Source organism: Phyllobates terribilis, unplaced genomic scaffold (assembly GCF_046119375.1).
Source record: "Phyllobates terribilis strain yellow unplaced genomic scaffold, ASM4611937v1 Scaffold_4__5_contigs__length_816908805, whole genome shotgun sequence".
NCBI lineage: Eukaryota > Metazoa > Chordata > Amphibia > Anura > Dendrobatidae > Phyllobates > Phyllobates terribilis.
In genome coordinates, this window is record NW_027362764.1 from 223,890,589 (window position 1) to 223,903,212 (window position 12,624).

Sequence of the window (12,624 nt, forward strand, 5' to 3'; positions counted from 1 at the left end):
TTCTGATGGCCCCCAGTGTCCTTGTCTTGGCTCGCCGGCAGCTCGCGGTAGACTAAAGGACCTGCCGACGTCAGCGGTCGCGTGACCCGTCACATGACTAAATGACGTCACTGCAGGTCCTCTTAGTCTACCGCGAGCTGCCGGCGAGCCAAGACAAGGACCCCGGGGGCCATCAGAAGGTAAGTATAATATTTTATTTTTTATTTTATTCTTTTTTTTTTTTTTTACAGGTACTATGGTACCCGAGTCCGGAGGAGAGTCTCCTCTTCTCCAAACCCGGGTACCATCCTCACATTGAAACGCATGTTATCCGCATGTACAGATCCAGTGATGCGGATGACATGCCGTCCAATGCAAGTCAAAGGCGGCGAAAACGCCACGTTTCCGCAAAATAATTGGCAGTGCTGCGGATTTTTCCACAATGATAATCCGCAGCGGAAATTTCCGCAGCATGTGCACAGCACACGCGGATTATCATTGGGGAACATGGCAGACCTTCTACCATGCGTTTTTTAAGCGTTTCTGTGGAAACGCTTAAAAAGCGCATAGTGGGCACACAGCCTGAGAGGAGAGCTGTCTCTGCTTTTCTGTCACTTCATATTTCTCTTTTGCTGAAACACTGACCACCTACTATTCCTGAGGTTTTCCCAAAAATCAGTCAAACTGATATCATTTGGTCGACTGCTACATATATTGACTCCTCCATACAAATGCTCATCTTTGCCAAGAGTGCAGGTTTCTTTATTGAGGAATGGAGTAAGTTGTTGCCAGATACTTCTTGCGGTGGCCTATCTTTCAGATGAGTCAAATATCCAGGCTTTGGAATTCAGCACGCCCCAATCTTCTCTTACTTGATCGCATCTGTTGGGAAGAGCCTCCATACACATTAGATGGTCAGCCAGGGCCACTCAAAGAGACAACTGGAGCCAAGGAGGATCTTGAGAGGATCTGTGGTTGTTTTTTAAAGAGACCAGCTGAATATAGAGTCTACAGGCAATCCTCCACTGAAAAAAATGTGCAAATTAGTGAGAGATCTAATCTGCAGAGTTTCCTGTTTCATTCATACATATGTAGTAGTTGGAAAGCCACCTTTTAAAGTGTTTTTCCACTTTGGCAAACTTTCGGTCAGCAGCTTAGCTTACTGTGTGCTAAGTGTGTAATTCACTGTTAGGATTCATCTTTACTGACAGGTTCGAGCGGTCATCACAAGTTTGCGATTTGCACACTGTTCTGGCTGTCACACTTTAGCTGATTCTTCCCCAATACTCGATGTTCTGTAGACTATTGACAGAAGCTTATGACTGGAAGCACAGTATGCAAATAACAAACTTGTGCTCATGTGAGGACTGCTTTAGTCGGCTAGCAGAGTGAATCCTGACAGTGTGTTTGTTAGTAATCAGTAAGCTGCACTGCTGGCTGAAGTTTCATATGTCCTAACTCAACAATTACTTTTCTAATGATACTTTTACAACCTTCATTGCTTCTTTGAGTGCATTTTCCCTTGTTTTATTCACCCACTGATTCCAGTCTTATACAATATAAAAGACATGCAGTTTAGAGGAATTGAGCTGTTGAACCTACATCTTCTCGAGACAGAACTGCTTGTTGTTGTGATCGGTCTCGTATTAAAGGCCCCATACACCTTAGAATAAAGGCTGAGCGATATTGGCAGCATCACCAACAGTCTAATGTGTATGGGTGCCTCCTGATTCTCCCCCAACAGATGATGTTGGTGGAACAGATGGATCCAGCTTTCTTAATTTCAGTGTCAGTCCTTTTTGTTCTCATGGGACACAAGACCTTGGATGCACCTCTAGCTGTAGTTCTCTCATAGAAAACACTGGAGCGCCCCTCCAAGCCAAGCGTTCCTGTGTCTGGGGAGTTGGGAGAGATCGCTGTTGGCTAACACCTACCTAATGTGTTTGGGGGCTTTAAGATGGGTTGTCTGTGATGAGATAACACTTACAAATGGTTAGAGGCTGGCCACCTTTTTTAATTTTGTTTTGAGCTAAAACTCCATTTTATAATTGGGTTTCATTGCAAATTTTGCACAATTTTGCTCTTACAGGCTTTGTTTCCCTGCATGGTCACCTTTTTTAATGTAATTTGAGGCCATAAATCAGATGAGAGGAGCACCGAAAAAATACAGATAAGATAGTTATAAATTTTCCTGCTAGACAGTCAGATTGCGCTCACTGGTGGAGTCTCAGATAAAGAGGTCGCCACTTACTCTTCTTAGTGCAGTTTCCTCACAGACTGATCAACACTTCTGTCCATACAATGGCTGCTGGTGGAGGACAATGTGACCAGACCCGTTCAGCAGTCTACTCCAATAGAAAATCAGCTTTCCAATGTGAGGAGTTCACTATTGGAGGAGACTGCTGGACAGGTCTGGTCACATGTTCCTCCACCAGCAGCTATTGTATGGACAAAAGTACGGAAACTGCACAAATGAGAGAGTGGCCGACTTCTTTAATGTCTAAGGGACTAGCTAAAACAACCAAGCCATGTGCTCAGCTGTCTTCTCCAGCTCCACAGAGTTGAGCCAAACTGGGCACACTGGACCACTGCAGCATCTAAACTTACTGCAATCAGAAATCCCATTTTAGTGGTCAATGAAGCTCCCCAGGTATCAGAAATGTATCACCGACTCTGTGGATAAATGATGTGTCCATCTTGGGAAATACCTTTTAATACAAGATGATTATTTGTATTTATAGCTGTAATGGTTACTAGTGTTTTTCTCCCTTTGTCTTGGTCAGGGACGTATATTCCGAGATGTCACACTGCCAGAAGTCAGCCCTGCGGAAAGATTAGCCTTGTATGTGGCTCTCACTGAAACACTTGCCCATCTCCATTCATTAAACATACATACATTAAATCTTACCGGATATGGCAGAGGAAAAGGATATAGTCAGCGGCAGGTAATGTGGACTTTTTTAATTTCGCAGGAAAAATTTATTTTGCTTAGCTGTCATCATAAAAACCTATGGTACCGTTTCTTTGTGTGTATACAGCCAGCTGTCCATGAAGGAAAAGTATATAATCTAGCACTTCTCCAGAAGTAAGGGGACTGTTCTCCTCCCCAGCTATAAGGGTTGTCCCAAGAAGAAAGGTGATAAGTTATAGATAGATGGAGGTCAACCCACTGAGACTCGCATCAATCAGCAGAACAGGGCACTTCTATTCCCTTGCAGCGCACTTGTCCGACTGTTGCTTCATTCCTTCTCTATGGGCTGCAGGAAGGTACCCTCGTAGTGTTTAGCAGCCCTATAGGACACTACCGCATCATTGTAACAGAGATGAAAGTTCCCTGTTCTGCCAATCAGTGCGGGTCCCAGCAGTTGGACCCCCAACAATCCTGTGGATAGTTGATAACTTATCTTCCCTAGACAACTCTTAGGTGACAGTAATGCAGGAAATGCCCACACGCACCTGTATGTACACACGCACCTGTATGTACAGGTATATGTATATTTTATACGTGTCTGTAAAGGCGATGCAGTTATTTCTTAATTTAGTAGCACACAAGCTATACTATAACTGCATCACAGACCACCACTTTATGACCATCACTGATCATAAAGTCATGGCATGTCTTAAGGTCTGTTTATTCGGACCAACGAGCGGCACAACACGAACACCAATCGGTAAACTTTTACCGATCTGAGTTCTTTTGACTCCACCTCTCAGTGTTTTTCCTGTCCCTGTGAAGATAAGAACAGCGAGAGGAGCAGTGGATCTGAGGATCCGAAGATTGATACCTTATGGCGGGCTCATGGGGATCGGGTGGCCCAGCTTATCCTTCCCCCTGTCATGAGGTCCGTGGCCGACACCCCCCGAAGGGGGGTTCCTCATCCTCAGCCAGTGTAGCGCTGCTCCTGGCTTCCGAGCCGCTTCCCTCTGGCGAGGGCTCTCTGCTTCGGCGCAGACATCCCGTACGCCGAAGACCCGGATCCACGTGTGCGGCTCACTTCCAGTGACTACTTCCGGGCGCACACTTTTTGAAAATTTAAAGGTACAATCGGCGTGCGTTTCAGGGTAAAACGCATGAAGCAGAGAAGACGTCAGATAGGTAGTATAAAAGGAATTACCTGTGTCTGATTTCTCTGCTGAGCTGGAGACTGTCCAGGATGGAGGAATCTGGGAAAGCAGAGACCCCATCAGAGCTGCCTGTGGTACACGTGGGGGGTGGGGGTGGGGGTAGTTACTTAACACCCTTGTGAGGGGGGTGAAATTTACAGTACTTTTGGTTATAAAGTTCCCCCCGTAATTAAAAAGATGTGTCCCTCTATGTTTTTATAGGACAGGGATCCCACTAACCCATCAACGACAGTTAAAAAGGATAATAAGAAAAATACAGGGAAGCTGAAAAGATTTTCTATATGTAACAACAGGCTACCTGAAGCATGGGGGAAGCAATTGTGTGAAAGCTGTACTTCCAGAATCATCAGGAAGGAGCAGCCATCCTTTCTCACAGACATGAGGTCCATGATTAGGGAGGAGGTACGAGCCTCTATCTCCGGTCTAGTCTCACCCCAAACATCTCAGCCAAGGCCCTTAGCAAAGAGGCCAAGGTGGGAAATGGAACTCAGTTTGGATGAAGAGCTACAGTCCTTCGGATCTGAAGATGACGAGGAGGAAGAGACTGCTTCAAATCCACCAGAGGAGGGGAAGAGATACCTCTTTTCGTCAGAGGAGACTCCTAAGATCTGTCAGGAACATCATGCAGGTGGAGGAGGCTCAGAAATCTCATTCCATCCAGGATGAGATGTTTGGGGGCCTGAAGTCTCAGAGGAGCAGAGTTTTCCCCGTGAACAGCCACATCCGAGCCAAGATCCTTGAGGAATGGGAGGATGCGGAGAAAAGGCTGGTCATTCCACGGGACTTTAGACTCCATCTTCCGTTTGAGCCAGAGGACATTAAACCCTGGGATGAAATTCCTAAGATCGACGTCCCTTTGGCAAAAGTAGCTAAGAGAACTTCGATCCCCTTTGACGACTCGTCCAGCCTAAAGGACCCTATGGATAGGAAAGCGGATGGCCTTCTGTAGAGAACCTGGGAGACGTTGGCAGCCATTATGAAAACTAATATAGCTGCAACCTCGGTCGCCAGGTCCATGCACTTGTGGGTCGATGATCTTGAGGAACAATTGAGATCTAAGACTCCAAGAGATGCTATTCTAAGGTCCCTTCCCTTACTTAGATTGGCAACGGGATTCATAGCGGACGCATCGGCTGAGTCTGTCAGATTTGCGGCCATAAATAGTGCGCTATCAAACGCATCCAGGCGAGCTATCTGGTTAAAGACATGGTCTGGGGACAGTCAGTCAAAAAATAAGCTCTGTTCTATTCCCTTTTCAGGAACTAGAGAATTTGGTTCTGTTCTAGATGATATTCTAGAAAACGCATCGGATAAAAAGAAAAGGTTCCCGGAGGATAGATCTAATAGATATCAGCCCTTTCACAGAGCCCGTCCCTACCACAGACCAGAGTATAAAGGGAAAGGAACATCCGGTAGATTGAGATACTCCAAAGGAGGTAGTGGTACAGGTCCGCCTTTTGGCTCGGGTTCAGGAAGACAATGACGCCATACGTGTGGGGGGGGCGGCTGAGGTCATTCGTCAGAGGCTGGCAGGAGATCTCACAGGATCATTGGGTTCTAGGAACTATATCTTCAGGCTACAGGATAGAGTTCTCCAGGTTCCCACCAGAAAGGTTTATCCTAACTAACTCCCAGCCCACGGCCGATTCCTATCCCATGTGGTCGGAGGTTCAGGACCTACTAAAAATATGGGCCAGTTACGGTTCCCTGAAGAGAAACATTTCAGGGGCACTACTCAAGGCTCTTTTCTATCAGGAAGCCCTCCGGGGAGACTCGTACAATTATAAACTTAAGGTCATTAAATCGTTGGGTAAGATACAAACGTGTCAAGATGGAGTCAATCAGATTGACCATTCCCCTAATAGACAAAGATGCGATGATGTGCACATTAAATCTGAGAAAAGCATACTACCATGTTCCCATTCATGAGCATTATCAAAGATATCTAAGATTCGCCGTCAAATCCAGGGATCAAATTCATTATTTACAGTTTTGTTGTCTTCCCTTCTTTCTAGCCTCGGCTCCATGGGTTTTCACCAAGCTGGTAGTAAAAATCGTAGCCTACTTAAGGAAAACAGGGGTTATCGTGGTCCCTTACCTCGACGATTTTCTACTAGTGGCAGGTTCTCTTTAGGAGCTTCTAGATCAGATAAATTTTACAATTTCCACTCTTCAGAAATTAGGTTGGTTAATAAATTGGGGAAAGTCTGATTTAACACCAGGGACCAGGAAAGTCTTTATGGGGGTTACCTTAGACTCCCACCTAAGAAGCTTGTTTCTGCCAATAGTAAAACAGAGGACGATGGGAGTCTGGATATGTCAGTTCTCAAGGCGTCATTGCTCTATCAGGACTGCAACGAGAATTCTCGGTTTGATGACGGCCTGCATTCCATGTGTAAGATGGTGTCAGTTTCATTCAAGATAACTTTAGAAAGCTGTCCTGTCAGCCTGGGACAGAAAGCTGATATCCCTGGACAAGTTAATGCCCCTGTCTCGATTAGTAAGAAGGTTGTTGATTTGGTGGACAGTTCCAGAAAACCTTCAGGTGGGGATAGCGTGGATCTCCTCCCCAGTTGTAGTCATCACCTCCGACGCGAGTCAGTCAGGTTGGGGCGGCCACACAGAAGGTAGGGTTTTTCAGGGGATTTGGTCTCCGGAAGTTCGTTCCAGGTCATCAAACTACCAGGAACTTTGCGCCGTATGGGAAGTCTTTCAGCGCAATCGGTTTCTTGTGCAGAACAAACATATAAAGGTCCTGTCGGACAATACGACAACAGTATCTTTTCTGCGTCACCAAGGAGGGCCAAGAAATGCAATTCTCCAGGGCCTTGCTACAAAAATATTCAGCTTGGCAGAAAAGACGGCCTTATCAATCTCGGCAGTCCACCTAAAAGGGGCTCAAAATCCGTTGGCAGACTTACTAAGCAGATGGGAGATTTTACCCCCAGAATGGAAACTAAATGGCAAAGTATTTCTCAGATTTTGTTGCCGTTGGGGTGTCCCACAGATAGACCTTTTTGCGACCAGGGAGAAGGCAAAGGTCAAAAAATTCTATTCCCTAAATCCCCGGGACAACCCTGTGGGAATTGATGCGCTATCTCAAGTATGGACCAAGGACCTTTCATATGCCTTCCCTCCACTACCCTTAATTCCAAGGGTTCTAAGAAAGGTGTAGGAGGATCAGGTAAAAATAATCCTGATAGTTCCCTTTAGGCAAAAGAGGATCTGGTTTCCTCTATTGGCCAATATGGGCCTGGAAGAACCCATATTTCTCCTCTTAAGGAAGAATCTTCTTCACCAGGGACCAGCCTTGTACCAGAATGTGGACAGATTACATCTTTCGGCATGGATCCTGAGATGCAGATCTTGAGGTCCCGGGGGCTATCAGATCAAGTAATAATAACTTTACAGGCGAGTCGAAAATTGGTTACCTCAGCTATATATAGGAAAATCTGGAAGAGGTTGTCTTTTAGAATGTGGGGATTCAGCAGTAGATACCTCGAACCCTAATATTCCTAAAATCTTAGTTTTTTTGCAGGCGGGGTTCAACAAAGGATTGAGACAAAGTACACTGAGAGTCCAGATTTCAGCCCTAAACATGTTTTTTGACATCCACCTAGCCTCTCATCCCTGCATAGCTACAGTAGGTTTTCTAGGGCAGTTCAGAGACTAAAGCCTTGAGTAAAGAAATCAGTCCCACCTTGGGATCTTAATCTAGTTCTTAACGCCCTATGCCAATACCCATATGAGCCAGCCAGTGAATTGAACATCAGCAGGCTTACCTTTAAAACAGCTTTCTTGGTGGCTATCCCCACCGCTAAGAGGGTGGGAGAGTTACAGGCATTATCCATTGAAGATCCATATTTACAGATCTATGAGGACAGGATACTGCTTAGGTACGATCCGGCCTTTCTACCTAAGTTAGTGTCTACAAGAAACATACGTAAATCAGGAGGGTGTCCTAAAAATCAGCCCGTTTTTTCTATTCCCTGGATGTCAGGTAGACAGTCATCTGTTATCTAGGGGCCACCCGGGACTTGAGGCAGGATCACAACCTGTTTATACAGTATAGGGGTAAAAATAAAGGGAAAAAAGCATCTAAGAAAATGATCACAAGATGGATTAGGTCCACGATAGGCCTCGCTTACACAGGAAGGATTGAAAGTCTGTTCAACTCAATCAGTCTTCACGTCATGGCCAGAGAAGGGGGGGTCTTGATAGAACAGATATGCACAGCCGTGACATGGTCGAGTTTGATTACATTTTCCAAACACTATAAGCTAGATGTACTAGTGGGGCAAAGAATGGCATTTGGTATTAAAGTTCTCCACGCGGTAGTCCCACCCTAGGGCAATACTTTGGTATTCTCCATGGTGCTGTCCGGGGGACGTCCTGGAAAGCGGTAATTAGATTTACCGGTAATTGTATTTCCAGGAGTCCATCCTGACAGCACAGTTAGTTTCCCTCCCTTGATTATTTCTGTGCAATGTGAAGTAACATTGGTATGTAGAGATTAATAAATGTTGCATCCATCCTGGTGTGGTACTTAGAAAGACACATGAGTGGTGGTGGGAGGGGAGGGCTTTTAACCTCTCAGTGTTTCCTGTCCCTGAAAGGATAAGAAGGACATCCTCCATGTTGCTGTCAGGGTGGACTCCTGGAAATACAATTACCGGTAAGTCTAATAACAAATTTTAGGCTGTGTTTTTTAAAAAAAATAATTTCACCTGATAAATAAGTGAAATAAGTATTTTTGCTCGTTCATCGGGTGATATCTTGCTGTATAAACCGGCTGCCAAATATTGAAAGGCGCATTTTTAACAATGCTTGTTCACGATTATCTTGCAGTGTAAATGCCCATTAAGCCATCATTTCCACCACCTTTCCATTTGTAACAAAAATCTTAAAGATAAGCTAAGAAATACTGATAGGGAATGTAGATTGTGAGCCCCAATGGGGACGGTGCAGATTAATGTAGCTAAAAGGAATCAGAGCTTACCATACTTTGTGAGTTGGAAATCCATGGGCGAAAAACCAGTGGGTGCCATGACTCCAGCTGGTGTGGCTCAGCAACAGTGGAAAAGTGAAAAGAGCGGAACTTCCACAGGTAAAATAAAAGCAGTATTTTAATTCTACCATAATACCCAACATACAAAGATAACAAACTGATGCTTTTCCGGCGTCTTAGATGTCCTTAATCATAGCATAGTAATGAAATGATAATGGTCCTGTTTTAAGCTACACACAGCCAATCACAGAGAGGCTGAAAATAACGTGTAATTAGCAGGTGTGCAAGAACACAGAAAATGCAATGAAATGCAAAACATAAGCAATGAATATATGTATACCGTATTTTGCGGATTATAAGACGCACCCCAAATTTTGGGTGCAAAATAGGAAAAAATGTTTTTTTTTTTTAAATTAAATGGTGCGCCGTTTTACCTGAGGGAGACGGTGGTGGTGGAGCAGGCGTCACAGGAGCCAGGGTCACAGATACAGGAGGTTGGCTGCGGCAGAAGTCGGGCAATGCTGCGGGCCCCGTCCTCTCAGAAGGATCGCTGATTTAGTATGACTTGGGTGGTGGTGGAGGTGGGATTGGGGCGATGCTGCGGGCCCCGTCCTCTCAGAAGAGTCGCTGATTCAGGATCACTTCGGCGGTGGTGGCGGTGGGATTGGGGCGATGCCGCGGGTCCTGTCCTCAGAAGAAGTCGGCGGTGAGTGTAGGTTCCCTCTTCCGTACATAGGGAAAATGCCCACCACAGTGCTATGTACGGGAGAGGGAACCTACACTCACTTCCGACTTCTTCTGAGGACGGGGCCCGCAACATCGCCTCACTCCTGCCGCCACCACCGCCCAAGTCATCCTGAATCAGCGACCCTTCTGAGAGGATGGGGCCCGCAAATGTCCAGAAATGAGATTTGATTGGAAAGTGGATCAGCCGTGAACTTCAAATTGCATGTGTTATCATTTAGATATAGAACAAATTCAGAGAATTCCAATGTGCTTCCCACCCACACCAGGAGGAGGTCGCCCACATAGCGACCATACCACCTGATGTGGGTGGAAAGGGGCTATCAGGGTGAAAAATGAATTTCTCCTCCCACCAAGCAATATACAGAAGAAATGAACAATGTGGATGTATCTCTAAAGACACATGCTAATAATCCAGAATACACAATGCTTAACCAAAAACTTAAAGTAAATCTCAAGAAATTGGAAGAATCCATCACTAAAACCAAAAAAATCTAAATTTAACAGAGATTTGATGGATTACAAAAATAATGGTGTATAATTGGAATCACAAGTCCACTCTTCCTTCTGGCAGCACTAAATCCATCATGAAAAAACATAGTGCTATAAGTCAGAGAGACATGTATCCTTCTCATCATCTGAATATGAATCTGACAGCTTTTCAGATGCATCTAATTCAGACCCCAAGTGACATGAAATCAGTTCCAAAAATTTGTCAAAAAATGTCAGAGGAGGAGGAGGGAGGAGAGCACGGAGAAAGCATGCCCAGAAGAAATCCTCCCAGGGGGAAGAAACGTTTCCATCTAACAACTCAACATCTTGACAGTGTTTTGATTCTAACACCAACTATACTGTCTACGGATCAGATTGATGTTGTGGCCAGGGGTTTGAATTTTGCCCCCAGCCAGAATTTTGATTTATTTCTCACCTTACAGGATGTGAATACATTTCTCCGTAATTTAACTGTAAAAAAACATTTCTTCAAGGATGATTTTGATGCACATGAAGCTTCTGAAATGTCACATAATACTAATGAATTCTGTGATTTTTCTTTTCAGAAAAAACTGTTTTGTTATGTTGCCAGCAACTAGAGGCAGAAATTGGTAATCTGAATGGTATTAGTGATGGTGATGTTTCGTTCCAAATTAAAAATCCAACATATTACCCAGTTGAATCCAGAAACCCGTAATACCAATATTCCATGGTTTACCTAAAACACACACATGGATTTTCCCTCCACCAGTACGACCGATTTGTTTGAGGGCTCCGTGTGAAGTATACTCCAATGTCGAGAGAGGATCCGCCGCATAGCTCCCCACTCATGGTTGAATGTGGATATGTAGCGGATCCTCTCAGATGTCCCATGGCTAGGCACCGGGGAGGGATGAATAAGATGGTCCCTGGGTGTGCTGCGGGCCCTCTTATAGCCACGGCGAATACATCGGTTGCTATAACCACGTTGTTTAAAGCGATCAGCAAGATCTGTAGCCTGTTTCTCAAAATACGAATTAGTAGAGCAGATGCGCCTCATCCTGAGGAACTGTCCAACTGGGACGGCTCTAAAGGTGGAATAATCATGAGCCGAAGAGGCATGTATCAGGGAATTTGTTGCAGTAGGCTTCCTATATACATCTGTCTGGATTCGACCATCCGGATCCACCGCAAGGGTGATATCGAGAAAGCACAACTATTTCATGTACAATTCTACATTTTTTTTTTTTTTTACAAATAGTTGGAGCACCAATGGGTGCTAAATTCTACCCTTCCCTGGCCATACTGTTTATGGCTTGGTGGGAAGAGAAATTAATTTTTCACCCTGACAGCCCTTTCTCCACCCACATCAGGTGGTATGGTCGCTATGTGGGTGACCTCCTCCTGGTGTGGGTGGGAAGCACATTGGAATTCTCTGAATTTGTTCTATATCTAAATGATAACACATGCAATTTGAAGTTCGTGGCTGATCCACTTTCCAATCAAATCTAATTTCTGGACATTTTCCCTCTAAGGAGATTGCATTGCCGTTCATGTACATACATCTTTGTACCGGAAAAAGTATATCAGGCAATACTATTCTCCAATCGACAAGCTGTCACCCCAAACATACTACTAGGGCTATCCCCTATGGAGAAATGTTACGTGCCCGACACACTTGTTCAGATGACAACCGCTTCCTTGCGGAGAGTAATGTTGTACATAACAGATTGCGAGAAAGGGGATATGGAAGTCAGTTGATTCAAGGTGCATTCACCAAAGTAAAAAACAAAACAAGAAATCAACTATCTAATAAGAAAAAATATTCCACCAAATATGAATAATGACGCATCTGTTACTTTTTCCACATCCTACAGCCTACAATATAATCAAGTCAAAAATATTATCCAAAAAATTCTTCCAGTCATCAACCAAGACGACACATTTAGAAAAATCATATCTCAGGGCTGCAGGTTTGTGGCAAAAGAGTCCGAACCTTGTGCAACATGCTTTCTCCTGTTCCAAAGTCCGACCAAAAAAAACTGTTGGTTAAAACCCAAAGGTTTTTTCAAGTGTAATGGAAACCAATGTAACATGTATTCCTTTGCTGCGGACAAAACAAAAAGCTTTCACTCTTCTCAAGGAGATGTTCATTATAGTCAAGATTTCATTAACTTTGATATCCACCATGTAGTATATTCTATTTTCTGTGATTTATGTAAAGTACAATGCGTAGGATGTATCGCTAGAAAAAATGGATTGTACTCTGGTGCTCTGGTAAAAATTTTGTTCCCATG

The 12,624-nt window shown here is 44.4% G+C and overlaps 1 protein-coding gene across 2 annotated transcripts in view; it reads left to right on the forward strand.

The window, feature by feature from the left end:
• The window catches only part of LOC141265265 (acyl-CoA dehydrogenase family member 11-like), a 103,041-nt gene that overhangs the window by 11,799 nt on the left and 78,618 nt on the right, over nt 1–12,624 (forward strand). For both annotated transcript variants that reach the window (XM_073678114.1, XM_073678113.1), the window contains exon 4: nt 2,763–2,924. In XM_073678114.1, coding sequence (XP_073534215.1) covers nt 2,763–2,924 — 162 coding nt within the window. The remainder of the gene's footprint in view (nt 1–2,762; nt 2,925–12,624) is intronic.